Source organism: Erpetoichthys calabaricus, chromosome 8 (assembly GCF_900747795.2).
Source record: "Erpetoichthys calabaricus chromosome 8, fErpCal1.3, whole genome shotgun sequence".
In the NCBI taxonomy this organism is placed as follows: domain Eukaryota; kingdom Metazoa; phylum Chordata; class Cladistia; order Polypteriformes; family Polypteridae; genus Erpetoichthys; species Erpetoichthys calabaricus.
In genome coordinates this window covers 33,960,709-33,978,096 of record NC_041401.2, presented here as the reverse complement: position 1 = coordinate 33,978,096, position 17,388 = coordinate 33,960,709, and the positions used below count along the sequence as shown (strand labels likewise).

Here is a 17,388-nt window from a genome sequence, read left to right as displayed (position 1 = left end):
GGACAGTTTCACTGCCAGCGTGTCTACTGTTTCCCCTCTCTGTTCTTGCTTCCTCGATTTCTTTTTGGATTTTACTTTTTCGTTCCTTTTCTAACCTACCCCTATAGGACTGCATTTTTTCACTTAATGAATTTAGCTAAAGTTAGACCATTTATAACTTTACAAGATGCTGATAAATGAGTTCATGCTTTTGTTTTTAAATTGACTAGATTACTGTACTACCTAAGACAGACATCAATCGATCTCAATTAGTGCAGAATGCAGCAGCAAGAATCGTAACTAGAAAATGAAAATTTGAGCACATCTCATCAGTTTTAGCGGTGTTACATTGGTTACCCGTGTCATTTAGACTTAAATTAAAATACTACTAATGGTTTATAAAGCCTTAAATGATTTCACCCCATCCTGTATTTTGGAAGTCGTAACCTCAGGTCTTCAGATGGAGGTCTGCTTATAATTCCGAGAGTCAACCTGAAAAGAAGTGGTGAGGCGGCCTTTTGCTGTTATTTAAAATACTTTACCAATGGAAATTTGCCAAACTAATACTGTAGAACAATTTAAAAAACTGCTAAAAACATAATATTTTAAAATGTCTTTTTCATAGCCATATTTTAGTTGTATCCCTATTAGTCTATAAGAGCACTGAATTATCTGTTTTCTGTGGGTTCTGCAGGTCCATACTAATCTCTACTTTTCTCTGCTGTCTTTTCCGCTTCTTCTGCGTTGGCGATCTGCGCCACCACCACCTGATCAAGGTACCATGCTGCCCCCTGCGTTTATGGATTGAATGGCGGTTGTCCCAGATGTCCACATGACCATCATCATCAAATTCTTCCATGTGAAGCCTGAAAATCATGAGGACTGATTTAGAACATTTATGTTAGGCTGAATGTCCATTGGGGGCTGGGTGGTCTTTTGGCCTTGGGACCCCTGCAGATTTTATTTTGTTCTCCAGCCTCACTGGAATTTTTTTTTCTGCCTTCCATGCCTTACCTTTTTCTTTGTTACATACGATAACATTACTATATGACTTTACATATAACATTATCACCTCATCTTATTTGTTTGTTTTATATTAACTTCCTTTTTATTACATCTTGTAAAACACTTTGAGCCTCATTATTTGTATGAAAATGTGTTATAAAAATAAATGTTGTTGTTGATGTTGTACTAATTATGACCATCAGAAAGTCAAGCACCTCGAGCATGGGAAATACGCTATATTAAAAAAATGTATTATTATTATTATTATTAATAATAGTAATTATTAAAGAGGACACAGGAAACTATCTCGCATTCACAACCAAGCATGATTATCCCAATCTCCCATTAACTCCCCAGAGCTGCATGACCACACACGTCCCACAGAGCCCGGGCACACTGCTTTTATTCTTTAAACTTGGTACACGGCCACAGACCCCTAACATGCATCACCACAACCAGCCTATCACACGGCCTCCTTTCTCACTTATGCTGGGTGCATTTATAGAGTCAGCCAACCTAACATGCATGTCTCTGATTGGTTTAAACAAAATATAAATATGCAAAGCCAAAGATATTACAATTTAAAGTAACAGAAATATAAAGACAGGGATACACAGAAGAAAACCAAACCCAGATTATGACGGTTTCACTTTTTCTGTTTCAGCAGATATTTACGTTAATCGATTTGTTAGATATCTCGACACTTTGCTCTTACACCAGCACGGCACACTTCCGAGACCCTCACAATAAGTCAGACAGGGTCAGCCTGTTCTCAGCCTTGCTCGATCCAATTCAGGGTCATGGAGGCCCAGAGCTTATCATGGCAGCAGTGGACACAAGGCACACAAGGACTGAGCCCTGAACCCGCACAGGCCACAAGTCCATCCCAGGACACACTTCAGTTGTACTTTGACTTTACAATTTTAAACCCAATTTGTAGCCAACGACTGATTTTCGGAGTTATCCTGCATTTCAGCTTCACCAGTTGTCGTTTCTTGTGCAGTACGGGAGCCCAATTGACTCTGCCAGTCAGCTGTCTTGTACTGTGAGCAGCCCATCGACCTGATTTTCTGATGTCACCATTAAAATGACCTGAAATTCATTTTACGTCAATTGCAACAATGATAATAATAACAACCTCATGCACAAACCTTCCATTCATCCTTCTGTATCACAAAATGAAAAGAAACAAACACCATTATTACAAATGAGAATTACTTCAACAGGCAGGCCAGAAGACACATTGACTTCGACCTATGAACTTATTAAAGGGGGCTCAAAAATCATCTAAACACATAAGAACTTGATAAAAAAAACAAGTATATGTCAACCTGGAGTTTGACTGCCTTCCCATTTAGGGATGTCATGTCATTTTCTAACCCACTTAATCCAGACTAGTGTTGTGGGGGGTGCAGGTGCCCATCCCAGCTAGCAAAGGCGCAAGACAGAAACAAACCTTGGACCAAGTGCCAGTCCATCGCAGGGCGAACACACACAGACCAGGGGCAATTTAGTGCTACCAGTGCACCTAACCTGCATGTCTCTGAATGGCGGGAGGAAACCAGAGCACCCGGAGGAACCCCACACAGACATGAGGAGAACACACAAACTCCACACAGAGTGGACCAGGGTTCATACTTACTGCAAGGCAGCAGTGCCATCACTGCACCACTGTGACGTCCCCATTTAGGGATGGCTTCTGCCAATTGGCCTTTACTGCCAAATATGCACCAGCTCATAGTGAACCAGTATAAAATGGCCACGTGGATGGCAAGAATCCTCATACTGCACTCTTGTCTATTTCCTAACATATTTTACAATACCACAGGATTCTAATGGTAACGTACAGTGTGTAATGATCTCTGATGTGTGGAGGTCTTTCCCCAGGTATTGAGGGTTTTCTCCACAGATCTGCAAATACATGAATGTTAGGTGACTCTAAACTGGCCACACTGTAGCTGCGTGTATGAATGAGCCGTGCGATGGACTGGTGCCTTGCCCAGGACTGTTGGGATAGGCACACTGAATTGGACTCCGTCAGAATCAGTCTGAAGATGTTATGTGTATGATATAGATGTACATATACTGTAGATACACATACACACACGCATGCACAATCTGTATTTTCAGGGCTTTATACAGCCTTTGTGGGGCCATACGCATACTCCATGATTTGAGTACCCACCCCTCTTCACCCCATTAACTGCAGGGGACTGAGTTAGTTTTGTCAATAGCACATAATACATATATACACACACACACACACACACATCTATATACATACACATGTTGTATATATACACACATACATATACATATACATATATATATATATCAACCTATTATTATAATAAAAAAATCTTGGGTCGATACGTGATTTTCTTGGAAGACACTTTGACGTCCCACGAGACAAGGCAGTGAGACAAAAGGACAGCTGCTGTACAGGCTTTGAAATGATCGACTCGCAGTGAGACAAGCAGAACATGAAGCTCAGCAGCAGAAAGCCAGCAGCTGATCAGACCGCATCTTCTTAGCATGCGTTCAGCCCCCCGCCTTCACAACACAAGTGTCGGGTTTGAAGGGGGTGAGCTAGCAAAGTATTACAATATATGTATTATATATAATATGAATATATATATATATTCATAGGTCTGAATCACAGTCTTATTATTTGGATGTTTACCTACCAGGTAACGCATGTGGTTGATTGGCCAGTGGGTCAAGTTAGCAAACCAGTCACCATGGCTCAGCATCAGAGGCTTCACCTCAGGCACTGATGTCTGAGGTTTAATCCCCATAAGGAGAAGCAAAGGTGTGCACACCTGAGGAGACCCAATTAGGGCAAAACACGTGTTGTGTACTCATTGTATTATTTGACAGGTACTATACAGTATGATAGATAGATAGATAGATAGATAGATAGATAGATAGATAGATAGATAGATAGATAGATAGATAGATAGATAGATAGATAGATAGATAGATAGATAGATAGATAGATAGATAGATAGATAGATAGATAGATACTGAAGCAAAGGATGAGGTGACTCACAAACAAGAACAGACTATTTTTTACAGCCTGCACAAACACTTTTTCAGATAACATCAACTCCTCTGAAAGAAAACCTCCCAACCATTTTTAAATAACATGCAACGGTGCACGTTTTCCTTTTACCACAATCTCAAAAAGGCAAGACGCACAGTTGGGGTGTGGAAAATACCAGAGCAATCCCCATTCACCACTGAAAGAGCTACTGTCTGACCAGCTGCCCAAAACCCACTTATATCCACCTTAATAAAAAGGATTAGTGTCTGTGTGTCTACAAAAACACAAACATGAGCACTGTTTTTACAAATCAGTGGCAACAAATGGCATATAACAGAAAAGTATGCACTGCGTTTGTCATTCCAACAGATGGTGCATCACAAACATTTGTTGTAAATCATTTCATTACTACAATTTTTTTGATGCACCATCTTTTGGAATGAAAAATTGAATACATTTTATCGCAACATGCATTACAAAACATATATATATATATATGGTTGAAAATAGTTTTCTGTCAAATAAATGCAAAGAGTACGCGACACGTGTTTCGCCCTCATTCTGGGCTCATCAGGCCCGAGAGGGAGTGCAGTGGAGTGTGTACGCCTGATCTTTGCATTTATTTGACAGTAAACTATTTTCAACCATTCTATGATCTGCTCCTCACAAACTGAGGGCACCGTGGCGGATGTTAGCAGATTGCTGGCCAACCACAAGCGTTACCTGGTAGGTAACCACCCATACAATCAGATTGTGACACAGACTACGAATGCCGTGAATATATATATATATACACACACACACACACACACACACACACACACATTCATACATACATAGAGAGAGAGAGGGAGGAAATAGATAGCCTTGAGTGACAGACACGTCCCCTTGAGAAGGTTTATTAAACTAGTTATTTGAACGATCCTATTAATATTTCTGACACTTTTTTTCTTCTTATTGAAGTTTTTTTATCGAAACACTTCAGATCCACATAATGACTGGCAGGATCTGTGATGCCCCTCTGTAATCTATGTATGTGCTGATTTTGGGCATTCATTAATTTTAGTGATGCACATGTGAATTATTGTATTTTTTCCCCTACCTGTGTAAACTGGTGTTCAGTTTTTCTTTAACTGCAGCTAATTCTGTTTCTGTTCCCTGACATAACTTGCACTCAAGTTCAGTAATCATGTTTTCCCTACTTGATTTTAATTCTATGTTATTTGTGCTCAAAGAAATTATTTCTTCGTGTTCTTTAAAGATGTACACAAAAACACCTAAAAGTACATTTCTATTCAGCAGCGCTCCGTCTTGCTCACGCAAAGGATTCACTTTGTATGCCCACGCTGGCTGCAGGTTCAAATTCTACTCCCAGTAAGGCAGGGGCTGTATACTCGCAGTAAGGGGCTGAGCATCTCCGGATGTGTCGTTGGACTGGTGTTCATCCCGTAAGGTACTACAGAACAAAAGTTAAAACACATCGATGTATGCAAAGCCGGGCATCAAACTGCGCAGCCTGGAAGCTGGGCGCACAAGCTGGCACCTCGTGTCGAATTTTACAGGGTCTGTCCGACAATTTCCAGGATGGACCAGCTCAGCTGCCAGGGGGACCTTATTTCGGCAATGATCTGATTGTAACCTCTGAGGGGTTTGACTAAAATAGTTTCGTGTGTCCGGTATGGAGCTGCAGGTGGAGGAGCGGCTTACTCGGCTGCCGGAGGTTTCGCCTAAATCCGCGCTGAAGTTGATTAGGACAGCGGGGTGCCTGTCAAAAGTACTTAGCGTGAAGCGCTCGCGTAACGGACTAGCAATAAATAACAGCACTCACACTCCACGCGTGAGATTCACTGGCTTCTTTTCCACTGTGGCTGTACAAGTGAAAACCCCAAATTTGCATTGTGCTTTTAATTTCAGAAATTCATACCTCTGGCGGAGTGCATGGCGTACAGAACCAGTAGCAGCAGTTGTGAACCGACGTGAGGATACCAGTGATGAGCCATGGCCACCTTCACCCGCTCGATTCGGTGCAACACTGCAGAGATCCTCCTGTCCGAGGCATTTGCTGGCGTTTGTCACCGCAGACTGCCCTCAGCACCGTGCTCAGCATTGCTCCAGATCTAATAACCGCTCACATAACAGAGCACGCAATAGCCGCGCTGCCCCGCCTCCCGGACTGATTGGCGATCAAGGCATTAACCGTTCGCTGCCCGTTCGAGAGAGAGCGGACGGGGCGGTTGGCCGGACAGGCGGGCGCTGAAGGGTCTCATCCATCCAGTAGCGGACTCAGTGTGCTAAGGAACTCAGCTTTGATGTGTGCCTCCGCAACTGTTATAATAACCATCCCTGTAACGATCCTGGACTCCTGTTATGTGCCATAATTGAACAAGGTACCTGAAAGACCCAGTCTGCATGTTTGAGTGGCATGGAAGAAGGCTTTGGTGACTCACACTGGGCGAGTGAATAAGGGCTCTGTCATTGGCTGGCGCTCCTGCTTTGCACCCAGCGCCGCTGGGATAGGCTCTGTAGGTTGGATGAAGCTGCTTTACCAGCCTCCTGTTAGGTGCACTTTGTGTTCTGACAGATTTGAAAAGATGCAGGTTAGGGGGATTGGTGATGCTAAACTGGCCCATATGTGTTTACCTTCTGCAATAGACTGGCGCCCTGTGTAGGGATTGTTCCTGCCTTGTGCCCTATGCATGCTGGAATAGGCTCCAGCTTCTCTTCAATCCTGTTCAGGATAAAGTGGGAACGGAAAATGGATGGATGGATTAAACCAGTTAAGTGAAGTACTAGGGTGTTGTACCGTGTTAGCCATTATGAATGTAGAGAAAAGCCAAGCAAAATGACACCTTTTATTGGCTAACTAGAAAGATTACAATATGCAAGCTTTTGAGGCAACTCAGGCCCCTTCTTCAGGCAAGAGGGCCAACAATATCTAATCCCACCCTCTCAAAGGGGACGTCTAAAATAGCCATCGGTATAAGGGGTGTCCTGGTGGGTCTGTGAGCAGAAACAATTTGATAGTCGGGACAGGCTTTACAAAATCGCTCCACATCCCGGCCCATATTCACCCAATAAAAGTGTTTCGAAATGCGTTCCCTTGTCTGTTCTGAGCCGAGGTGACCCCGCCACACAAAACGTGACTGTGAGCAATTTTTAATACCTTCTCTATATGCTCACTTGGTACTACCAACTGCTCATCTTGCCTGAAGAAGGGGCCTGAGTTGCCTCGAAAGCTTGCATATTGTAATCTTTCTAGTTAGCCAATAAAAGGTGTCATTTTGCTTGGCTTTTCTCACCAGTTAAGTGAAAAATTCAAAAGCGGGAATAATACAATGGCATATGCGAGAATGAGAATGGTGACTCAAAATTGACCCAGTGTGAGTGCGAGTATGTGACAGATGAACTGGCGCCACATCTGGTGTTGGCACATGTTTTGCACCAATGCTGCAGAGAATAGACTGGACCCCCTGCAACTTTAAGTTGGGCTGGGTGGGTTTAAGAGTGTTATGTAATGTGGGCTTTGTGTTCTCGTGGTTTTGCACATGCTACCTAATTTATCAAATCGCTCCAGAACCAAGACCAGCTGCAGAGCAGAGCAAAGAGCAACATAACTAAACATCCTTTCCAGCCCAGGAGTGGACTGACCTGCATACAACATCCAGACAGTGTATAGAAGCCATTAAGATGACTAACAGAATGTTACCCGAGAAGAGGGGCTGGGACATGGTATTAACACTCTTCTCTCCTTTTCTCGACAAACCCACCGATCTTCACATCTGTCAGCACAATGAAGAAACTCACTGTTCCGGCTCCTTGGAATCACCTCATTCCCAGTCCCATCCTGATGACTTCAGTTCCGTCCCTTACCCTCTAACGTCATCCCCGGCTCCTTCGATCTTCGTCACATCCGTTAATTTTATTTGACCATCTATAAAAGCTTTGTGACTCCATTGAAATCTTGTCAAATGTATCTGATTTTTGTTCTGGTTTTTGACCCTATTCTCTGTTACTGGAACTTATAACCAGTATACGGGGAGGCTCCCCAACACTTAATCTGTCTCATCTGTTTATTTTACCTGAGATCATGAGGCCTGAATACCCCAAAGAAGGCCTGAGGCTTACACACTCAAGAAGTCTTAAAGCTTAAAATATCATGAAAAGGGAGAGGGAAACCATAAAAAAACCCAGGCCCAAAATACACAAAGCCTTTAATCAAAAAATTCCGGTGAATTAAAAAAAATCAAAACTCCAAAGACGTTTTTACACTCGTAGTCTGTTTTCTTTGAACAGAATCAAGAGATGATTTGTTACTTTCTTTCAATCTTTCCAGTTAGTTTGGATGCGTTTCACACATCAAACATTCAAACAAAATGGAAGGAACAATAAGCGCCTAGTGGATGTGTCGTTGACTTCATTCATTAGGCAGAAACAGTTTTGTTCCAAGGAAAAATCGTCATAACGATTCAACAAGAGCTGCGCTTGTGCACTGGTACATTTGAAATGATTATTTGGTTTGTTCACCAAACAGCTCTGTGAGCAGAATGTCTTTTATGTGACAGCCAGAAAAGAACGTGAATATGCGTTACTTTGCATGCTACAGAAAGGGCACATTTTATCTGCATGGCAACAACGGGGCAAGATCGGCTGTGGTCATGCAGTGATGTGCCTCAGACGTACAAGATCGGGTGAATTTAATTTTGCTGTATGATGTTGCCTATTTAACTCTGCAACAGCCTGAACATCACCTCTATTTAGATTTTCTCAAATCTGTTGCCTTAACACCTGTAAATATTTGTTAATAATGTTACATAGCATCAAAGTTAATGCCCCCATAGTCCTTATTGTGCCAGACGTGCAACTGTATGGAGAGGACGCCCCACCTGTGCACATCACTGTTGCAATGGTGAGCTCAGTATTTGACAAAGGGACTGGTAGGCCAAGGAAGACCTTTACTGCTGATGACAGAAGAATCCTCACTAAGGTAAAGAAAAAGCCCCAAACGCCTGTATGACAGATGTGAAACCGCCTTCAGGAGGCACATGTGGATGTGTCAGAGACGACTATCAGCAGAAGACTCCATGAACAGAAATACAGAGGGTCACACTGCAAGATGCAAACCAGTAGTTAGCCACAAAAACAGGATGGCCAGATTACAGTCTGTGAAAAAGGACTTAAAAGAGCCTGCAGAATTCTGGTCTTGTGGACAATCGAGACAAAAATGAACCTCATCAGAGCAAAGTGTGGAGATGAAAAGGAACTGCCCGAGATCCGAAGCAGACCACCTCATCTGTTAAACATGGTGGTGGGGGTGTTATGGCTTGTACATGTATGGCTGCCACAGGTCCTCGCACACTTATCTTCATTGATGACAGAACTGCTGACGGCAGTCATGCAAAGAATTCTGAGGTGTACAGAAACATCTGATCTGCTCAAGATCCAGTAAATGCCTTCAAACTCATTGGCTGGCACTTCATTCTACAACATGAGAATGATCTCAGTCATACTACTAAACCAACTCAGGAGTTTTTCAAAGCTAAAAAATGAAAAATTCTAGAATGGCCAAACCAGTCACCCAATTTAAATTCAACTGAGCTTGTCTTTCATATTCTGAACAGAAAACGTAAGGGGACAAGCCTCCAAAACAAGCAGGAGGTGAAGATGACTGCATCAGAGGCTTGGCAGAGCATCAACAGAGAAGATCCTCAGCACCTGGTGAGGTCTATGAATCGCAGACTTCAAGCAGTCATTGCATGCAAGGATTATGTGACGAAACACTAAATATGACGGCTTTAATAGACCTGCCATTGCTGTGTCTCAAACATTATTGTGCCCTGAAATGTGGGGACCGTGTTATAATAGTGTGGTAATTCCTACAAGGTGTGTCCAAAATGTATGAAGATAACCTTAAATGAAAGCCTGCAATGGGCACTTTGATCACGGCTGAAGTGTTTGATTTGTGGAGGAGAAGCAAAAATGTAGGAAACATGTCTTTGTGTCAAAAATTATGGAGGGCACTGAAAGCCAAGAAAGCCGCCTACTGTGCCACAGCTCTAGCCTGAGACATACTGGGCCATTAAATAAAGCCCTGGGGTGGCTGCATAGTGTCAGGAGCCCCTGCTTGCTTGCTTTCTTTTGGGCTCAACAAATAAAATGAATACAAGGATAAACAGACGTAATGCAATGAACAACTCCATAGGGTCCTACTGCTCTGTGAAAGTCCTTGTGCAGTGCCACTTCTCCACTTCTGGGCTGCAATTTCATTCCTGGCAGATCTTGTGCTGCCTCCCGCATTATGTGCAGTATGTCTGGAGCTGGTATATGCCAGTCAGGAGTTCCTTCCTATTTGTGATGAAGCATTTAAAAGTGTGACTGACTGACTAATATGCCTATAAGCACGGAGATCCTAATGTCCAATCTGAATGAACATAACAACATATTCTTCTTTTCTTGAATGGCCAATAGCAAATTACCCAAGTTCAGTTGCTTCTGTAGTCTGCAGAACAAGCAAGCTAACCTCTGAGACAAAGGAGCTGTTGGGTGGTGGGGAATCCTGTGGAAGCTGAGCCAACATTTGTCTTGTGCTCCTCACATGCGAGAGCGGCCTTCTTTTCAGTTCTCTCCTCTATGTGCTTTTAAGTTGGCTGAATATAAACTCTTGTCTGTCTTCCCTATGTTAGGATCAGAATTCCTTTTTAATTTCTTCTTCTTTGGTCAAAGTTAATACTTTTAGGAGTTTGAATATGTGTAGAATTTTGATACTTAAAAATGATTGGAAGTACATTTAAGAATACAAAAATATTTATACATTTTTGTGGACTGTTTTTTTTTACTGTTGCTATGGTGTTCTTACCCAAGATGCACTGGGAGAACATGTCCAGTTTGGAGTTTGACACAGTGCACTTCCTTGGATTACACCCTGAGAGTTAGCCAGCGTGTTTCTTTAGTTTGACTTTAGCGCGCTGATCTGAGGCAAGGACTTTTCATCTGTGATTTCTGGTTATTGTTTTGGCTTTCAAAGATAGGACTGAAATTCCGGAAACTAACTTTGGCTAGGATAAAGCGAACATCTTATCTTCTGCTCACTTCCATTAAAAATTCTGCCTCTGTTGTTTAAGACATAATACCCAACCTGAGAGTGAAGCTCTTCCACTGTTTGGTGGTGTAAGCAGTGGGATCACAAACCTCTGGTCCAGAAGAATCCCCAGGACACTGCTGAGGATGGTGTGCAGGCCTCTCAGCATAAGAAAAGGTAAGGGAGCCTTTTTAAATTCTCTCCTTTACCTATTTCAGGGGTCTCCAACACTAGTCCTGGAGCAATACTGTAGCTTTCATTCTAACCTTTTTCTTAATTAGTGACCAGGTTTTGCTGCTAAATGACTTCTTTTCCCTTCATTTTAATTGACTTGCTATTTAAGATTCAGACCCCTTAATTATTTATTTTTTCCTTAATTTGCAATAATGAGATAGAAAACGAGCCAACACATGACCAGCTAACCAGCGTCCATCAAACAATATTTGAAAAATAAAGAAAGGTGAAGGTCTCAGTAAAGTTGATCAGTTCAGGTTTATATGTTTTTGGTAAAAAGAAATAATTTTGCAAATATCTGCTGTGGCTGAGCACCAACAAACCATGGAATTAAATAACGGGATTGATTAGCAACAAGAAATAGGAAATGAGTTGGGGTGGAATTGGTTTTGAGTTTGAGGTTCCAACTTGGTCACCTGTTGGTAATCACTTCACACCTCATTTCTGTTTAAAACTAGAATTACCAACACCTACGAAAAAACTCATAAATCCATCCCACCTTAAATCCTTTCGCACCTCTCCGCCAGAGTCTTTTGTCTTGTAAATGTGCCAATCAAGACAAGCACCCTACTATTCCACCCCCCCACCCCCCACCACCGCAGAACAGGCACAAAGTTCTCCCAGTTCATGCATGCCTGGGAGTCAGGTACCTAGAGATGTATAGGGAAATAATAGATTGTTATTTGGAACACATGCATTTCATGTGTGTTCCATTTCTGCAACAATCTATATGTAAACACATTGTTAAAACAGAAATGTTTTTCATATTTTAGTAATAAATGACAAAATGTAGACAAACTACGTAATGTGTGAAGCCTGAAGTGCAAAGATCAAATAAACACTTTCACAAAAGGTTCAAGGACGCTACAACAGCTTCCATGGCATAGCGGTAAGATCTGCTGACTTGTAATCAAGAGTCCCCGGTTCGATCCTGACTGCCTTGTATATTTGCTGTTTTGAGTAGTGAGCTGCTCTTATTGTTAATATAATACAATAAAAACATACATTTGATTTGCATCTATAACAGCCGGTGTAAATTTATAGTACTTGTAAAAGTTAGCGGTTTTTTTTTTCACTTTTATTCTCTCAGTCATGATCACGATACATACTACTGCCCCCCCCTCACCCAGGGATATGATGCTGTTAGTTTTTATTTGAAACTGGGAATAACTGTAGATGTGAGTGGTGTTTTGAGACAATGGAACTGATCTGGATGGATAAAAGCTGACACAGAAACGCTAGTGAATCTGCCTTCTTCATATCTCACTATCACTTTAATTATTTTTTTATTCAGTTTTATTAAGTGTTCTTGCTCATGCTGAGTTAGTATGAACCTTATGGTCCATGACGTCAATGCCGCACTTACAAAAAGCAGAGACATAGGTATAGAGAGAGTTGAGAGATATAGCAGAGTTGAGCTCAGATGATGACGAGGGTTCTACATTGGAGAAAGAATGCACGTCGCACTTTTGCCATCACTGTACTTTGTATATAAAAGCCAGATCGAATGTTATTTACCTATTTACTTAGATAGATAGATAGATAGATAGATAGATAGATAGATAGATAGATAGATAGATAGATAGATAGATAGATAGATACTTTATTAATCCCAGGGGGAAATTCACATACTCCAGCAGCAAAAAATATTAAATTAAAGAGTAATAAAAAATGCAGGTAAAAAACAGACAATAACTTGAATAATGTTCAACGTTTACCCCCTCTGGTGGAATTGAAGAGTTGCATAGTTTGGGGGAGGAATGATCTTCTCAGTCTGTCAGTGGAGCAGGACAGTGACAGCAGTCTGTCGCTGAAACTGCTCCTCTGTCTGGAGATGACACTGTTTAATGGATGTAGTGGATTCTCCATAATTGATAGGAGCCTGCTGAGTGCCCGTTGCTCTGCTACGGATGTCAAACCGTCCAGCTCCATGCCAACAATAGAGCCTGCCTTCCTCACCAGTTTGTCCAGACGTGAGGCGTCCTTCTTCTTAATGCTGCCTCCCCAGCACACCACTGCGTAGAAGAGGGCACTCACCACAACCATCTGATAGAACATCTGCAGCATCTTACTGCAGATGTTGAAGGATGCCAGTCTTCTAAGGAAGTACAGGCGGCTCTGTCCTTTCTTGCACAGAGAATCAGTATTGGCAGTCCAGTCCAATTTATCGTCCAGCTGCACTCCCAGGTATGTATAGGTCTGCACCCTTTGCACACAGTCACCTCTGATGATCACGGGGTCCATGAGGGGCCTGGGTCTCCTAAAATCCACCACCAGTTCCTTGGTTTTGCTGGTGTTCAGTTGTAGGTGGTTTAAGTCGCACCATTTAACAAAGTCCTTGATGAGGTTTCTATACTCCTCCTCCTGCCCACGTCCTGATGCAGCCCACGATAGCAGTGTCGTCAGCAAACTTTTGCACGTGGCAGGACTCCGAGTTATATTGGAAGTCCGATGTATATAGGCTGAACAGGACCAGAGAAAGTACAGTCCCCTGCGGCGCTCCTGTGTTGCTGACCACAAGGTCAGATCTGCAATTCCCGAGACGCACATACTGAGGTCTGTTTGTAAGATAGTCCACGATCCATGCCACCAGGTATGAATCTACTCCCATCTCTGTCAGCTTGTCCCTAAGGAGCAGAGGTTGGATGGTGTTGAAGGCGCTAGAGAAGTCCAGAAACATAATTCTTACAGCGCCACTGCCTCTGTCCAAGTGGGAGAGGGATTGGTGTAGCATATAGATGATGGCATCCTCCGCACCCACCTTCTCCTGGTATGCGAACTGCAGAGGGTTGAGGGTGTGTTGGACCTGTGGCCTCAGGTGGTGAAGCAGCAGCCGCTCCATGGTCTTCATCACATGTGATGTTAGAGCGACAGGCCGGAAGTCATTCAGCTCACCAGGACGTGATACCTTTGGGACTGGGGTGATGCAAGATGTTTTCCAAAGCCTCGGGACTTTCCCCTGTTCCAGGCTCAGGTTGAAGATGCGCTGTAGAGGACCCCCTAGCTCTGATGCACAGACCTTCAGCAGTCGTGGCGATACTCCATCTGGACCTGCTGCTTTGCTGGCACGAAGTCTCCTCAGCTCTCTGCTCACTTGCGCTGCTGTAATTGTGGGTGGGGATGTCTCTCCTATGTTGGTATCAGCAGAAGGATGTGTAGAGAGTGCAGTACTCCGAGGTGAGAGTGGGTTAGGGTGGTCAAACCTGTTAAAGAAGATGTTCATTTGGTTTGCTCTCTTCACGTCTCTCTCGATGGTGGTACCCCGCTTTGAGCTGCAGCCAGTGATGATCTTCATCCCATCCCACACTTCCTTCATGCTGTTGTTCTGCAACTTCCGCTCCAGCTTTCTCCTGTACTGCTCTTTTGCCACCCTGAGCTGGACTCGGAGTTCCTTCTGCACGCGCTTGAGCTCATGCTGATCACCGCCTTTAAAGGCTCTTTTCTTCTGGTTCAAAAGGCCATTGATGTCACTTGTAATCCATGGCTTGTTGTTAGCATAGCAGCGTACTGTTCTTACTGGAACTACAATGTCCATACAGAAGTTGATGTAGTCAGTAGTGCAGTCAACAACCTCCTCAATGTTCTCACTATGTGATCCCTGCAGGATATCCCAGTCTGTAGTTCCAAAACATTCTCTCAGAGCATTCTCAGCCTCCGGGGTCCACTTCCTGAATGATCGTGTGGTTACAGGTAGGACTCTCACTTTTGGTTTGTAGTGAGGCTGAAGCAGAACCAGGTTATGATCTGCTTTCCCAAGCGCAGGCAGCGGTGTGGCGCTGTATGCGTCTTTAACGTTTGCATACAGTAAATCAATAGTCTTATTTCCCCGGGTGTTACAGTCCACATACTGGGAGAATGCAGGTAATGTTTTGTCCAGCATCACATGGTTAAAGTCTCCAGCGATTAGCACAAGTGCCTCGGGGTGCTGTGTTTGTAACTTAGCAACAGCAGAATGGATGATGTCACTCGCTAGCTCCACGTCCGCCCGAGGAGGAATATACACGATGACAACAATGACATGTCCAAACTCTCTGGGCAAGTAATAGGGACGCAGACTTACGGCCAACAGTTTGATGTCCCTGCAGCAAGTGGAGATTTTGACTTTAACGTGTCCAGAGTTACACCACCGTGTATTAACATAGAGAGCGAGTCCTCCTCCTTTGTGCTTACCACAGGTACTTGCGTCTCTGTCCGCTCTAACTGTGCTAAAACCGGGTAGCTCCACATTAGCATCTGGGATGGTGTTAGTTAGCCACGTTTCACAGAAACACAACAAACTGCATTCTTTGTAGGTCCTGACATTTTTCACCAGCGCAGCCAGTTCGTCGATCTTATTTGAGATTGAGTTCACATTCCCCAGAATAACAGAAGGCACCGAAGGCTTAAAACGCCACTTTCTCGCAAGCCGCTTCATTTTTAGCTTAGTGCCGGCTCTGCTGCCACGATACCGCCTTCTTACCTCGTCGGGTAAATAGGGAACCACACCGGCACTGGCATTTGTTCTCAGCGCCCTAAGTCGAGTACTTGAATAGACGAGTCTCGGCGTGTAAAAATCCATGCCCACGTTGTAAAAGTAAGTGTGTCCAGGGAGCAAATCCACATAAAATAAAGTGGTAGGAGTGATCAATAAATAAAAATAGAAAAATAAAAGTAGAAAAATACACATACACATATAGTCCTACACGGAGCTGCTGAAAAGGCTGCCACTCTCGGCGGCGCCGGATGTTAGGTTACTTTGATTTGTTTACAGACTTCCTACAGCATAAAGTCACAAGCAGACTGCAGAACTTCCTGTGTTTGATCGAGACGGGCATGTTCAAAAAATACATGTGTAATGCCAAGGAAAAGTGCATACTGACATTTCCTTTCGCAAGCAATGGCACGAGAATGCAATCAGACTTGTTTTTGGGCATATACACTGTCCAGATCTAAATACTAGCATGAAGAGTCGCTCGCGTACTGAAGAGTCTATGGCTGCAGGTGGAAGCTGCCGTCGCTGTACTTGGTATATAAGAGCCAGATTGAGTATTATTTACCTATTTACCTTGATTTATTTACTTATCTTCCTACAGCGTAAACTCACAAGTAGACTGCAGAGCTTCCCTGTGTGTGACATGCATTCTTTCTCCGATGTAGAACTCTTGTCATCATCTGAGTTCACTTCTGTTATAGCATGTCTTTATGTGAAAACAGCAGTGTCATATCAGGGGGAGCATGAACATGACTGGGAGAATAAAACTGAAAAAAAACAAAAAAAAACAAAGCTAACCTTTACAAGTACCATAAATTTACACCGGCTGTTACAGACTCAAATCAAAAAATGTATGTTTTTATTATAAAATAGTAAGAATAAGAAAAGCTCACTTCTCAAATAGTGAGTCATCCGGGGTCGAACTCGCAACCTTTTGGTTACCAGTCAGCAGTTCTTACCGTTACGTCATCATAGCAGTCTGATTAAAGATGTGTCAATGTCGCATCCTATCGTGGGTTCTTTTTCTATGGTCTATTGTTGAATAAAAGCGCATTTGTTTTGTTGTACTTGTACCTTTTGTGAAAGTGTTTGTTTGATATTTGGACTTCAGACTTCACACATTATACGCTTCATGTCTACATTTTGTCAATTATTACTAAAACATGAAAAACGTTTCTGTTTTAATTATGTGTTTACATAGATTGTTGTAGACACGGAACACACATGAAATGCATGTGTTCCAAATAACCATATAGTATTTCCTCTATACAACTCTAAGCAACTGACACGCAGGTAAACAGACTTGAGCTGAGAAAACTTTGTGCGGCGGTGGGGGGATGTGATAGTAGGCTGCTTGCTGCTTATCAACACATTTTTACAAGACAAAAGACGCTGACGGAGAGGTGCGAAGGGATTTAAGGTGGGACAGATTTACAAGTTTTTTAGTAGGCTTTGGTAATTCTAGTGTTAAGGAGAAAAAACAAAAATTGAAAGGACTCTGGAAAAAACAAGAAAATTAAAACGAAAGAAAAACAAGTTAAGTAGCAGCAGACACTGGTCACTAATTAAGAGAAGGGT

General features: G+C 42.9%; 1 protein-coding gene across 2 annotated transcripts in view; it reads right to left on the bottom strand.

Moving 5' to 3' along the window:
• LOC114655449 (activin receptor type-1C) overlaps positions 1-6,133 on the bottom strand; it is a 199,998-nt gene extending 193,865 nt beyond the window's left edge. For both annotated transcript variants that reach the window (XM_028806448.2, XM_028806449.2), the window contains exon 1: positions 5,955-6,133. In XM_028806448.2, coding sequence (XP_028662281.1) covers positions 5,955-6,030 — 76 coding nt within the window. In that variant the 5' untranslated portion in view covers positions 6,031-6,133. The remainder of the gene's footprint in view (positions 1-5,954) is intronic.
• Between the last annotated feature and the right edge of the window lie 11,255 nt (positions 6,134-17,388).